At 38.0% G+C, this 12,666-nt stretch overlaps 1 protein-coding gene across 2 annotated transcripts in view; it reads right to left on the bottom strand.

The window, feature by feature from the left end:
* Positions 1-12,666, bottom strand: part of spata20 (spermatogenesis associated 20) — a 55,319-nt gene that overhangs the window by 9,304 nt on the left and 33,349 nt on the right. The window contains exon 16 of one of the 2 annotated variants that reach the window (XM_088070243.1): positions 4,204-5,218. The exons of the other annotated variant lie outside the window; for it this stretch is intronic. Within the exon in view, the coding sequence (XP_087926369.1) occupies positions 5,216-5,218 (3 nt within the window). The 3' untranslated portion in view covers positions 4,204-5,215. Of the gene's footprint in view, positions 1-4,203; positions 5,219-12,666 lie in introns of those variants that run through there. 2 annotated transcript variants of the gene reach the window in all.

The raw sequence follows: 12,666 nt of genomic DNA, 5'->3' as shown, positions 1-12,666 counted from the left end.
TATGAGACAGATAATCTGTGAAAACCACCATATTCCTCTGCTACTCTAAAACCGTGTGGCACTTGTAAAGGCCTTACCTTACGTGAATGAACACAAATAATCTGAATCAAGTGGCCACTAACACAACTGCCAGTCATGTCAATCAAACTGCTTGGCAGTGCTGATCAAATATGAATAACTGCTTTGCTTTGCCTATATATCACCTTTTTCAAAGTTTTGGACCTTGCTGCCATGTTGAAAATAGTTGACCAAAATACCAAGCAACGCCCACTGGCCAGACCAACTCTCTCATTTTACAGCAAAATAGTACATCAAAAAGAAAGTTGGTTTGGCTGGTGGTCGTAGCTTGGTATTTCACTCAGCCATTTCCAATATGTCGCCTGGATAACAAACTTTCTCATTTTATAGCTAAACAGTAAACTAAAAAAGAAAGTTGGTCTGGCTGGTTGACATTGCTTGGTTCTTTGGTCAACTACTCCCAACATAGTGGCTGGGTCACAAACTATAATTTTACAGCTAAAAAGTACACTGAAAAAAGAAACTTGATCTGGCTGGTGGGCGTTGCTTGGTACTTAAGTCCACTATTTCCAACATGTCGACAGAGTCACATAATCTCATTTTACAACCAAACAGTACAATAAAACATAAAGTTGGTCTGGCTGGTGGGACATGGCTTGGTACTTTGGTCGACCACTTCCAACAAAGCAGCTGGGTCACGAATTCTCTCATTTTACAGGTAAACAGTACACTAAAAAAGAAGTTGGTCTAGCTGGTGGGTGTTGCTTGGTACACCAGGTGACCATTTCTAACATTTAAGCCAGGTCAAAAACATTCTTATTTTACAGCCAAACAATATATTGAAAAAACAAATTTGGTCTGGCCGGTCGGTGTTGCTTAATACTTGGGTTGATTATTTCCAACATGGCGAGCTGGCTACAACTTTTCTCATTCTACAGCTAAAGAGTACACTGAAATATGTTTCTGAGGCAAGGAAGTTCACAAGCAGTGACATTTATGAGTGACAGCTGTGTTAAAAGAGTCCCTGGCTCTGATTAGCTGTTTTGGTGTGAATTCTAAAACATGCAGGAAAAAGAGGAGGGACATTTTTTTTTACACTGACTACCTGTCTCATGTACCTCTTTCAGAATATAGCGACAGTTCTAGCAAATATGAAAAAGAAATCATACAAGTCACTAACTGAAGCTTTTAAAAGGGCCATTATTTTTGCAGACAGACTCCTTTTATTAAATAGAGTTGAAAGGCTCTTAAAATATATACAGAAAAAGCAGAACCAGTATTGCCCAGCCTACAGTCAGTTTTTGTCGCTCTATCCCTGATCCCAAATAATAAACATAAAGATGACTTAATGCATAGGATGTTATAGATATATACTATAATAAATGGTTAAATCAGCCCATTAAACCTTCACCCAGTCCCTCCTGTCCTGTCAACTACAGTATGTTTTAATACAGCTGATTTCTTCATATAGTTGTTTTTATTTACATATTTTCTGTTCCTGTTGTGAGATAACCAAACAAGGAATAATTTACCAAGTCATTTAGTCGCATTTTAAATGTAATCCAAGCTGCTGCAGTGTGACGGTAATCAAATCATTACTGCATCATCGTGAAGCCATCTGACATAATTAGCAAAACGGCAACAGCTGTGTGATCGGCTGTATCGACATTGTAAATGAGTGACTGCACAGAAAGTTAGAGAGGACAGAGTTTTCTCAGCCTGTTTAGCTCCTTTAAGTCGCCTCCTGCTCCTTGTGATGACTTGTACTATGCTTTAATGCAGCTAAGTTCACTACTAAGTTGATCTTATTTACATGTTTTTCTGTTGTCAGACAATGGTGTGAGGTAAACATGTATAGAAATAGATTTGGCTCATAATACCATTATGTGTTAAGGAGCAATCAATGCAAGCTGATAATTCAAACAAAAATCAAACTTTCTGGAAGGAATGCATACTTAGCACCAAGGAAAAAATCATTGCTGCTGAACAGGCTTGATTATACTAGCTGATTTAGATGTTGAAAGTACTAAAAAAAATCATTTTCATTTATGATTTCTTCAGAAAATAACATATTTTTGTTCTCACCCTCTTCCTGCCAACATTTGGTCAATTTGTACCAGCACCCAAACCTGTGGATTTCTTAAAATATATTTTTTTTCTACCCGTGACATAACTCTAGGTACCCGACCAGGTGCAGGACCCTGATACCTGTGACGTCCTAAAAAATACTGTCATGGACATTGCAACTGACTATAAAACTTCACTTACTGTAGAGAACAGAAGAAAAACAAAATATTTTTGCTGTCACTTGCTGCCCACCTGCATTTAGGTAATTTTCACCCATGCCTGTGCCTGTGAATTTCTCATAAACACATTTTTTTACCTGCTATGCAATTTTTTATGCAGGTAATGGCTAACCTTTGTATTGCATGTTTGTTAAAATCGGAATTAAAATTTGATTAGGGGGGAAAAAAATGTGGTGTGCCTGGTGCAGGACTCTGATATTTGTATCTGACTCAAAAATCCTGTCACGGTCAGACTAGAAATAGAACCATAATTAAAACTTCACAGACTTATGCTATGAAAGTGACTTGACATTGTTACTGAGTACAAAACTCTAACACTTTCTGTTGAAATTTTCATTAAGGAAACTTCAGATTTTCTCAAAAGACACAAAAGTACAATAGATTCTCTCATTTGAAATAAATGGACTGACGATATGCCAGTTAATTAATTTCTTGCCACATGCTTCCACTATGATACCACTTTCAGGGTGACGGTGCTGAAAGGCCGACCATGACCGCAGAGATCAACTCGCAGTGTGTGAGATTTTGAGTGTGAGACTCCATGAGAGGTGTTTCATTAGCTCGCAGTCACACAGCAGGTCGGGAAAGAGATGAGATTTCTGCTTAGTTTCCAACTCATCGCAGGAAACCACAAACTTAGGCAAGTGTAGAGAAATTGAGTCTTATGTCATGTGTGAAAGTATGCCCAGCTGGAACATGAGGGCTGTTACATCACACTGTGCATTAGCCTACATCTCATTTCAAGCTACGGTAATTTATATGTACACAGACATATGTTTTCTTTTAATGAAAGTATAATGATTCAGTTTGTAAGTGGTGCTCCATTTAAAGTGGGAGGAAAAAATAACTGATTAGGGCGAGAAGACTGTTTGACGAGATGTACAGAAACTGAGTAATGCCAGGAAAAAAATGTTTAGGTATCACAGTCCAGCTTGCCAGAGTAATTAAAAAATAATTAATTAAGAAAAACAATATTTTATGTCCTGTTTAGTCTAATTTGACTGGGAGACACTCACCAGAAAATAGTTTTGCCTCCCAAATGTTTTTCAGACACAGAAGATGGATCAAGTGAGAAAGAAGAAGAGACTTTGCGTGTTTCAACTATTTATGGCCACACAAACACTTTAGCTATAATGGTTTTGAAAACTGTTCTTCTGAAAAGTTTACATGAAGGGTTGAGACCAGTCTTATGATATTTTGAAATGGAAATAGTATTGATTTCTCTTACTTTTTCCAATTTACATCCTTAATGTATTCAGGCAGATACAAATTGCAAAATGGAAATTCTGATTGTTAATTAAATTATAAAATTGGATTATGGAAAGAGTAATAGGTTGGAAATAACGCATCTACTCATGGACGAGAGGCTCCTGCTTGTGACTGCATGAGATGTAAACATTAATGGAGTCCTTCTCGGCTGAGCTGCACACTTCCCTTTACTTTTTTATATTTTTTAACTGCATGTGTCCCTTTGTGTTATTCTGTGTCCCCTCTGTAAGTTTGGAGGTTTTTGCAGGTCTGTAGTTTTTTTTTTTCTTTGCAGCAGTTTGTAACTCACAGGGTGGATAATTCATCTGCTGAGCCGTTCACAGCTGATCAGATCAGATCGATGGGTGAGAGGAGCAGCTGCTGCCAGTAAAAGTAAACAGTTTCACTAAACAGTTTCACTTTCATTGCCCTTGAATTTTTGCTGCTCCATCTGTGCCCAGAGTATGCTGTGTGCTCCAAGAGAGTGTTGCATGCCCAATAAATGAAAAGGTATAATAATAATAATAATAACTTTATTTGTATAGCACCTTTAAAAACAGAGTTAACAACGTATTTTGACAAACAAGGCAAAGCAGAAGCAAAAGGAGTTTCTCACAGAAGTAACATGACAAATAGAGCCAAACAATTTACTGTATAGTATATTTCGACAGCACTCCTAATGAATGGTCAAGCTCAAAACATAGAAAATGTATTTGTGGTGGCAGATGTTTTAATCCTGGCAGGCCACCACAAATTAATGAATGTGTGGAAAACCCCCGGAGTGACACAGTTGGTGGTTGTACTTCAGAGGAAAGATAAAAGTTCCTAGATGAAACGGCTCAAAACAAGGTCTGTTGATTATCTTGAGTAACCGGGTCACGATTTCTGCAAAGAGACATCGCTGCTGACTTTTGTTTTAGTGCTTTGAGCACCAAAAGCCAAGAATCATCTAGTTCCACAATACTGGAGAGAAGGCAGACATCTCTACAGCCGATATCGCCAACACTTGGCAACTAACACCAAAACAATCTTGACTGATAAACAGTACTCCAGTTAGTTGAAAAATGTGTGTTTTTGATTTTGGGGTAAACTGCCCCTTTAATTTTGTACTTTTTATTTAAAATGTAAAGCACTTGAAAACAACTTTAATTTTGCCAATATAAAAATACCAATACTTAAAAAAAAACATTACTTCAAAAATGCAACTTCTACCAAAATAAAAGCTCCTCCTCTGTCTGCAGCTTATGGAACACACTCCTCCACAAAAACAACAATGGTTAAACTAAACTTGGACAACTGTTTTGACCCCTGTTACCTCTGTGATTATATCAGAGGAAAACATTCACAGCTTACAAAGATAAAGAGAGAGTGTCAGAGCGAGGGAAACACGTGGGCATCCACAGCCATGCGTATGTGTAAACACATGTGCACGGATGTCTTATCAGTCCAGCATGGGTTTTATTTACCAAGCTGAGATGTGGATAAGCGTGGAGCTCGACTGCGGCAGACGCACAGACGAGATACAACAACAGGGAGAGGATTATATCTCCGGCAACACCACTAAAGCTGTCCACTCTCTGCTGGATCCTGAGTGTACGCACACCTCCCCCATGGCTTTATGGATGGACCAGCACATGGTGGGATTACTAGATGGAGGGATATGTAAAATTTCAGATTAACGAGTCTGAGAAGAATGGAGTGAAATAAATGCTTGAGTCTATGTGAAAGCGTAACGACGAGCGAAAAAAAGCAGAGGGAGGATGGAGGCTTTACAATCTGCTTGGGAAGCACTTTCCTGCTGCAGCAACCATCTGCGACCTTTCCCACAGCTGTCAGTCACTCTGGGTTCTGCTTTCTGACTGGTCATTGGGCTTAGCAGGTCATTTACAGAGAACAGGAGAATCAATTCTTCGAACACAATACGGCGTACGCGCCAACACACACATGCAGCCTTTGATGAGGGAACAGAGGGATTCTGATGGAGGGCAGACATGAGTAGAGGTCTAACAAGGCAGTGGATGGAAGTGAGGGGGGTCAAAGGTCACTGAGGAGGACTTTGGGACTGCCCAGCTCTAATCCTCCTCTGCACTGTGTTGTTAGCAGTGCTAGTTATCCCCTCGCTAGGCTCTGTATCTCCAACCTTCCATCCCTCTGCTTGCCCTCGCCATCACCCTGCTAACTCTTCCCTGTGTCTCTGAGGTCTTGTTAGGGATTCACAGTCATTTCCCTCCACAGATGCTTTCAAAAGGACCCTCTCTCCTCTAAAAGGCCACGCTCCTCCCTTCCTTCTCCTCAATTGCACTCAGTCCTGCTCTCTTCCCCTTCCTTAGGGAATGTGTACAGGCATAAAAGGGCAAGGAAGCGGGACTAAATGTGAAACTTGTCTACTTACTCCAGGAATTCCTTTTTCTAAAATCCTCTCCCAGAACCCACCAAATTGTAGTCAATAGTTTACATTCATGTCTGTGACATCATGCTTCAATGCTTCAAACACATCTTCAAAGCGGCGTATAAAGAAGATCAATACAATCAGCAAAGGTGGGCACCCAAGTTAAGTGTCACCAATTCACGATCTAACCAAATGTTCCCCGTTGTGTTTCTGAGTAATGATGTTAGGTAATGACCAGAAAAGCAGAATATTGCGATGTACAGTGAAATGCACCTTTGACCTTTTGGATATAAAATGTCATCATTTCATCCTATTACATATCTTTGTTAAATGTTGTCATAATTAGTCCATGCATTACCAAGTTATGGTCAAAACTATGTCTTGTGAGGTCACAGTGACCTTGGCCTTTCACTTTCAAGGACCAAAGTCTGAGTCAGTTTATCCTTCACTAATAGGATATTTGTTCCAGCTTTAAAGAAATTCCCTGAAGTTCAGAAATCACATTCATGAGAATGAGATGGATGCAAGGTCACAGTGACCATGACCTTTGACCACCAAATTCTAGTCAGTTTGTTGTTAAATCCAAGTAAAAGTTTTTACAAAATTTTAAAAAATCCCTTCAAGGCCTTCTTGTGATAGAGTCACTAGGAGACAGACAAGGACACAGAGAGCTTGATCTTTGACCTATGACCACCAAAAATGAACCAGTTCACCCTTGGGTCAAAATAGACATCTGTTCCAAATTTTAAGAAATTCTCTCTCTTTTAAGTGTGTTTTTTTGGGATATCATGTTCATGAGAATGGGACGGACAGATGGAAAACCCAGAAACCTAATGTCTCCGGCCACGGCTATCACCTCCACTCTTTCTGCCAAAAAGCATCTTTCACCAGTACCTTGTGGTCCTCTGTAACACTAGTCAAAGACATCCACTCAATGTCCTTAATTAAGTGCACTGTGGAGACAGCCAGCAAACCTCACTTATCTCTGTGAATGTCTGACTTTACATCATGCACCAAAGCCAAGAGCTTGGCTAGTTTTCTTGCGGGGGGCAAAAGCACAGTAGAGACTGATTAATAGCAGTGCTGACAAGAGGCATTCGTGCTAACAACAATGGGAATTATAGTCCTTGTAAAACATTATTCAACTCACAAAAGACCACACACGTAAATCTTGCACTGACAGGAATTCATACTTTGAAGCACATGCTTTGTAGCTTTATTACCAGAAAAACCCTGAGAACACAGAAAAGCGTGCTCTTATTAATGTAAATCACCATGCTTAATGCTGGGTGGTTTCCATTTTGTATAAATGTGTTCCATAAAGTACCAATAAAGAAAAAGAGAATGAGAAAACCAGACATAGGTCTTTGGGGTATTTCAAAATATGTTATTTTTCAGGATTGGAATGATATTTTTTTTCCACAGTAATCGGAAAAGAGAAAAAAAAAATCCATCTTCTGCTGATATAAAAATGATCAAAGAAACAATAACAAGAGCAGACTAATGCAGTCTGATAAAGTCCTTTCAAATCTGCTTTGTGTGGTAAGGAAATGACTGTCATTAAAGATAAAACCAAGTTTATTTTAAGAGCTTTTGAACGGTTAATATGTTTTAATGCAGGATGTTATAGGATCCGAAACATGTTTATGGGAACTGTAGTGGATAGAAAACCAGTCTTAGTATTTTTATAATCAATGGAATAATGATACCAAGTACTGTTCAATTTTGAGCTACTTGTACATTACTTGAGTATTTCCATTTCATGCTACTTTTTACTACTACTCCTTTAATCTCAGAGGGGAATATTTTACATTTTACTCCAACCACATTTATTTGCCAGCAACAAAATATGTATCAACTAATAATTTATGATTAAATTAATCGCTCAATCCCCTTTTCAGTTTGAAGTTACTGCTCTATACTGGAAGTTTAACTGTAATTGTATTACTTTCATTTAACAATTACTTTTCATACTTCTTCTATTCATTTGTTTTTGTACTTGCATGTTTACACCGGGGGTCAGGGGAAAATGGCAAGTCAATCCCGTCCATGTCCCCTACATATGGCAGAATTAACAAAGTTGACTTTGAATTTAATCATAAGAGGTAAAGTAGCCCTACCTTATCAACTGCAATATTAAGATGATGTACAAATCACAAATTATAATCCAGCAAAATAATCCATATGATTCTGAAAGGGCACATTCTTCAAAATGAGTACTTCACTTTTGGTGGTATGTTTTGGTAAATAATTTGATGCTGATACTTAAGAATTTGTACCTTTACCTAAGTAAGATTAAATGAAGGACTTTTACTTGTTACCGAGTATTGACTCACTCTACAGGGTTTCACACAGGGTTTTTTCCATTTCTTGGAAGAAATTTTCAAGCTTTTCCATGAAAGGAAATAAGGTCTAATAATAAAAGTCAGTGACCATTGCTAATGTATAACATGAACAGAACTAGAAAATGTATTAGTACAAGTGGTCACGGAGCAGTGGAGCATCCAGAGCACAGGAGTGAGACCTGGCCTGTTGTTATTTTGTTTTAAAAAATTATGCTTTGTACCTTGGAACTACAATGCTGTACTTCCAGAGCAGTTTGAAATTAAAGTGCGCAGCAGTGCGCCGCTTGAAAACTGAACGCCCTGCGTTGTCCATGCTTCATCTAAAAAATAAATGTAGAGGAGAAGTGTGAGTGGTGCTGAAGTATAAAGACTTCAAGACTTTTTTTTTATTCACAACACTTATGTTAAATCACACTGTCCCAGCATTATTTGTTGCCAAGCGGTAATCAAACATACCTGATTCAGACACTATTCAAATGTTATTTAAGCTAGTTGCCATACATTGTCATATCAATGTTAACAGCAGAAAACAAAAAAAAAAATCCCGCCATTATGTTACATTACATGGATAGTTGTCCATGTTATTGCAACAAATTTACATACATTGTCCTAAACATTTATGCCACTTCTTAGGTAAAAGATACTTTTTCCATCACTGATTAAACTACAACTTCATACAACAAACTTGCCGGTTAACCTGATGCAAAAATGGAAGAAGAAACTTCATAAAGCAAACAACTTGAGCTCCCCACAAATCTGTGGTCTCTCTTTGCTCTCTGCTTCATTTTGAAAAGTATAGAAAATGTACCACTAAGCCTAACTGCTGCAATGTTAACTTCTTTCTTGGACCGAAGTCTGACTGAGGGGCATTCATCTGGACGGCCATAAAAAACACCTTTGTCTTTCGCAGAATGTTTAGGATGTCTGTCCTGCAGCATGGGCCACTTTCCTTGCAGACATTTCAACTTGTCAAAGTAGGTAATAAGCAGGTGTTACTAATCGCATTAACCACTGGCTGTGTTTTATTCAAGTGTCCCCGAAACCCTGCATGAGGAGTGCCAGGACCTTGAAAGTGAAGCTGCTAAATGACCGTCATCATCATTTTTATTATTCACACCTGTGCTTTTCTTACTATCACAAGTCAAAATGTCTTGGCAAAGTTTAAAAAAGGGCTTTGGGCTAAACACTGTTCATCAAATATGGATGAGAACACCTTCAAACAACATTAAACCTAAAAGGCAGCGCTTTAGCCTTGTAGCTATGATTTCATCTCAAATCCACAGTGTTGCCAAATCTATGAGGAACATATCATTACCCTAATATTTTCTGACTGTGGTTTGGTCTCTGATAACTTGCGGGAACTGACTTTTTTTCCAACAATTTTGGGCCCCACCAATTTGTCTTTCTAATATCAGTTAAGTCAGTTACTCGGTTCAAGTTGAGCCACACCAGAGATGTCTATCTCTACATTACTTAAAGGCTTAAACCGTATCTTCACGTAGCATTTATGAAAAGTGATTCAAGTAGTATTTGGTACAAATATACTTCTAAAAAGTGGGGACACACAATAATATCGGCACAACACGGTTTCGGCAGATAATGGCTTTAAAATTAAATATCTGAATTGGCAAGCATGCTGATTTCTGCTGATATCACAAACCCAAACTTTGTAATTGACAAAATGAAATTTGCAAAGCATTAGATTCATTCATGTCTCCATCTGCTGGTGGGCCATGATGAAAAGAATATGCATAATATGACGGTAATTCCACTACAGAGGAGACTTGATGATCACTAAAATTAGGTAGGGAAAAAAGTGGATATATCAATACCGGTAATCGGCCATATGAATTGCTATATATTGGTAACAGATATCGCCAAAAAATTCCCAAATCATGCATCCCAACTAAAAAAAAGATTATTTTATTGTTGTTAAGCAACATTTAACTGCTGACAATGTTAGGTTAAACTGACACCTTTCGTGAATTTTTCACACTTCCATAGGAGGGCGACAGAGAGCAGAAAAGCACCGACATGGGTAGACTGTGGTGCCATAGTGATCCAACATGCACACACAAATACATGCACACACACACGGCAAAAAAAAACAGGCATGAGGGGTGAGGGGGAAAATAATGGGAGAGAAAGACAACCTCTCTAGTCGTGCTCTGACTCACAATTTCAGAGTCTCAACAAACCTCAACCAAAATGTAACCAAGCTATATTTCTGTGAAATAGAAATATTAACACAATTTATAATTGCAAAAATTAAAATTAAGAGTCATGTTTCAACGTGACTCTTCGAGCCTTACTTGATTCTAACAAGCAAAAAGTGCAGCAGGAGCTCTGCGTGCTGCGGTGGGATGAGAAGCACAAGGTCTCGCTGTGAATTGAAATGGTAAATAAATGAGATGAAGTGAAGATCTCAGCGTGTATGTGTGTATTTAGATTAGCATGAGTTGGGCTCTGAGCACCTCATTCAGCACAATTAGGGCAAGCCGGCGATGAACCAGGTAAACAGGCGAGCAGTAATTGGATTTAAATTAGACATGTTCTCTGCTCATAGCTACCTAATGTAACGTGGAGCACAATCCCCTCACCCGCTCTCCCTTCTACCTCTTCCCCTTATCTCATTTAACATCCCTCCATCTCTTCCCACTTGTACTTCTTACGTAATTCACCCTTTTGACTCCATCATAAATTTCATACTTTATCTTCTGCATACTGATTCCCATTCTCCACCAGTGTAATTGGTTTTCTTCCAATTAATCTTATCCATTATCTAGTTGTTTTTTTCTGCGGCTCTCTGGCTATCCTTCCATCATTAATTTCATATCAGCATAATCTTTTTTTTTTTTTTTTATCACTACTAGGAATTAATTGCAAAGCGTATCCGATAACCACATTAATTGTATAAAATGCTGCTGGATGATGTCTTGTTTCATCCAACAAACAGTTAAAAACTACAAAAAGAAAACCTTGTACCATTCTAAATTTCTCCCCTAAAAACAATTGTCCAATCATAGTTTAGCAATCTTAACTGAGCACAAGGTCCAGTGAAGCCTTAGATTTCTCCATATGATGAGGGAATACACTTTCATGAGTTGAGCTTGGAGGGAGGGAAGGTGCAGTTGTTAGTCCATTTTCAAGTTAAAAGTAAAGAAGTTCCTTTTTTACACTGGCTACTCCACCTGGTAATGACTTCAAACTTATTTTTAAACCTTTATTTTAAATCATTTTAATAAAATCTTTTTATCTATGCACCTCTTGTCTACTCTTTTGCGATTTTTAATGGTTTTTGTTTTTTAAAAATTTGTAAATCACGTATTAATTCTACCTTTTATATCTTTTCTTTTTTATTTTGCATTTGTATCCTTTATTATGTTGTATTTTTTAATGCTTAGTAAAGCACTTTGAATTTCCCTGTTTTATGAAATGTGCTATACAAATAAAACTGCCTTGGCTTGCCTTTGTTGGATTTATCCCGGCAACTCGAGCCAGCCTTTTCTCTTGTTATATTTAAAGTTGGACTAATGAGCTCTACACTGAAATACAAAAAAATGTTGTTTCTTTATTACCACATCTTTTACACAGATCAGCTGGTGAGGACTTCGACGTTTTGTCTGGGACGTGCAGCTTTAACTTCATTCTTTAGACATGGCATCATGTATGTAGCCATCAAGTGTACAGGATTAAAAAATGTCAGCCAGCATCAGCATTTTCAGCCAGCAGGTCACACACACGTTGTACACAGGCATGTGTGGTGTGTATTGGATTCATCACAAAAGATGGTGTATACAATCTCACTGTGCTCCCCTAATTCAATCACATATGCACCTAGGTTTATGTTACATTAAACTGTCATAAAAGTTCACTGGCGCATTCATCCAGATACACACTCAGTAACATTCATATTAATTAGTCTCGTGATCAGTCCATAAATTAGCCACAAAGGCCATCACCAGAGAACAAGAGCAACATGTGACCAACACTGGACCATTGATCAGCTGCTTAAGTAATGCAATTGTAAATAAAATCTCAAAAGTAATTAAATAAGAATTTACTATTGGACTGACGTATTGTAAAGGGGGTAGCTTTTAAAGCGTTACAGAGGCTAAAAGACAACAAAATAAGTTACAACAGAACAAAATCAAATAAAAATCAATATCTGAAACATGATTTAGCACAGTATACATTAAGATGGGTAAAAACATTACATGGTAAATGTTTTTTGTAGTGTCACAGCATTTTAGTAGAAATTTTAATTGCCATTTAATTGTCAGTTGCATAAAATACATCTGAGATCCATGACCTCTTGGACATGATCCTATCAAGTCTATAGTATCTTGGGGAATAAGGA

This window comes from Plectropomus leopardus, chromosome 19, assembly GCF_026936395.1.
Source record: "Plectropomus leopardus strain MGB_pleo_1.0 chromosome 19, ASM2693639v1, whole genome shotgun sequence".
Lineage (NCBI taxonomy): Eukaryota > Metazoa > Chordata > Actinopteri > Perciformes > Serranidae > Plectropomus > Plectropomus leopardus.
This window is presented reverse-complemented; position numbering and strand designations above follow the sequence as displayed.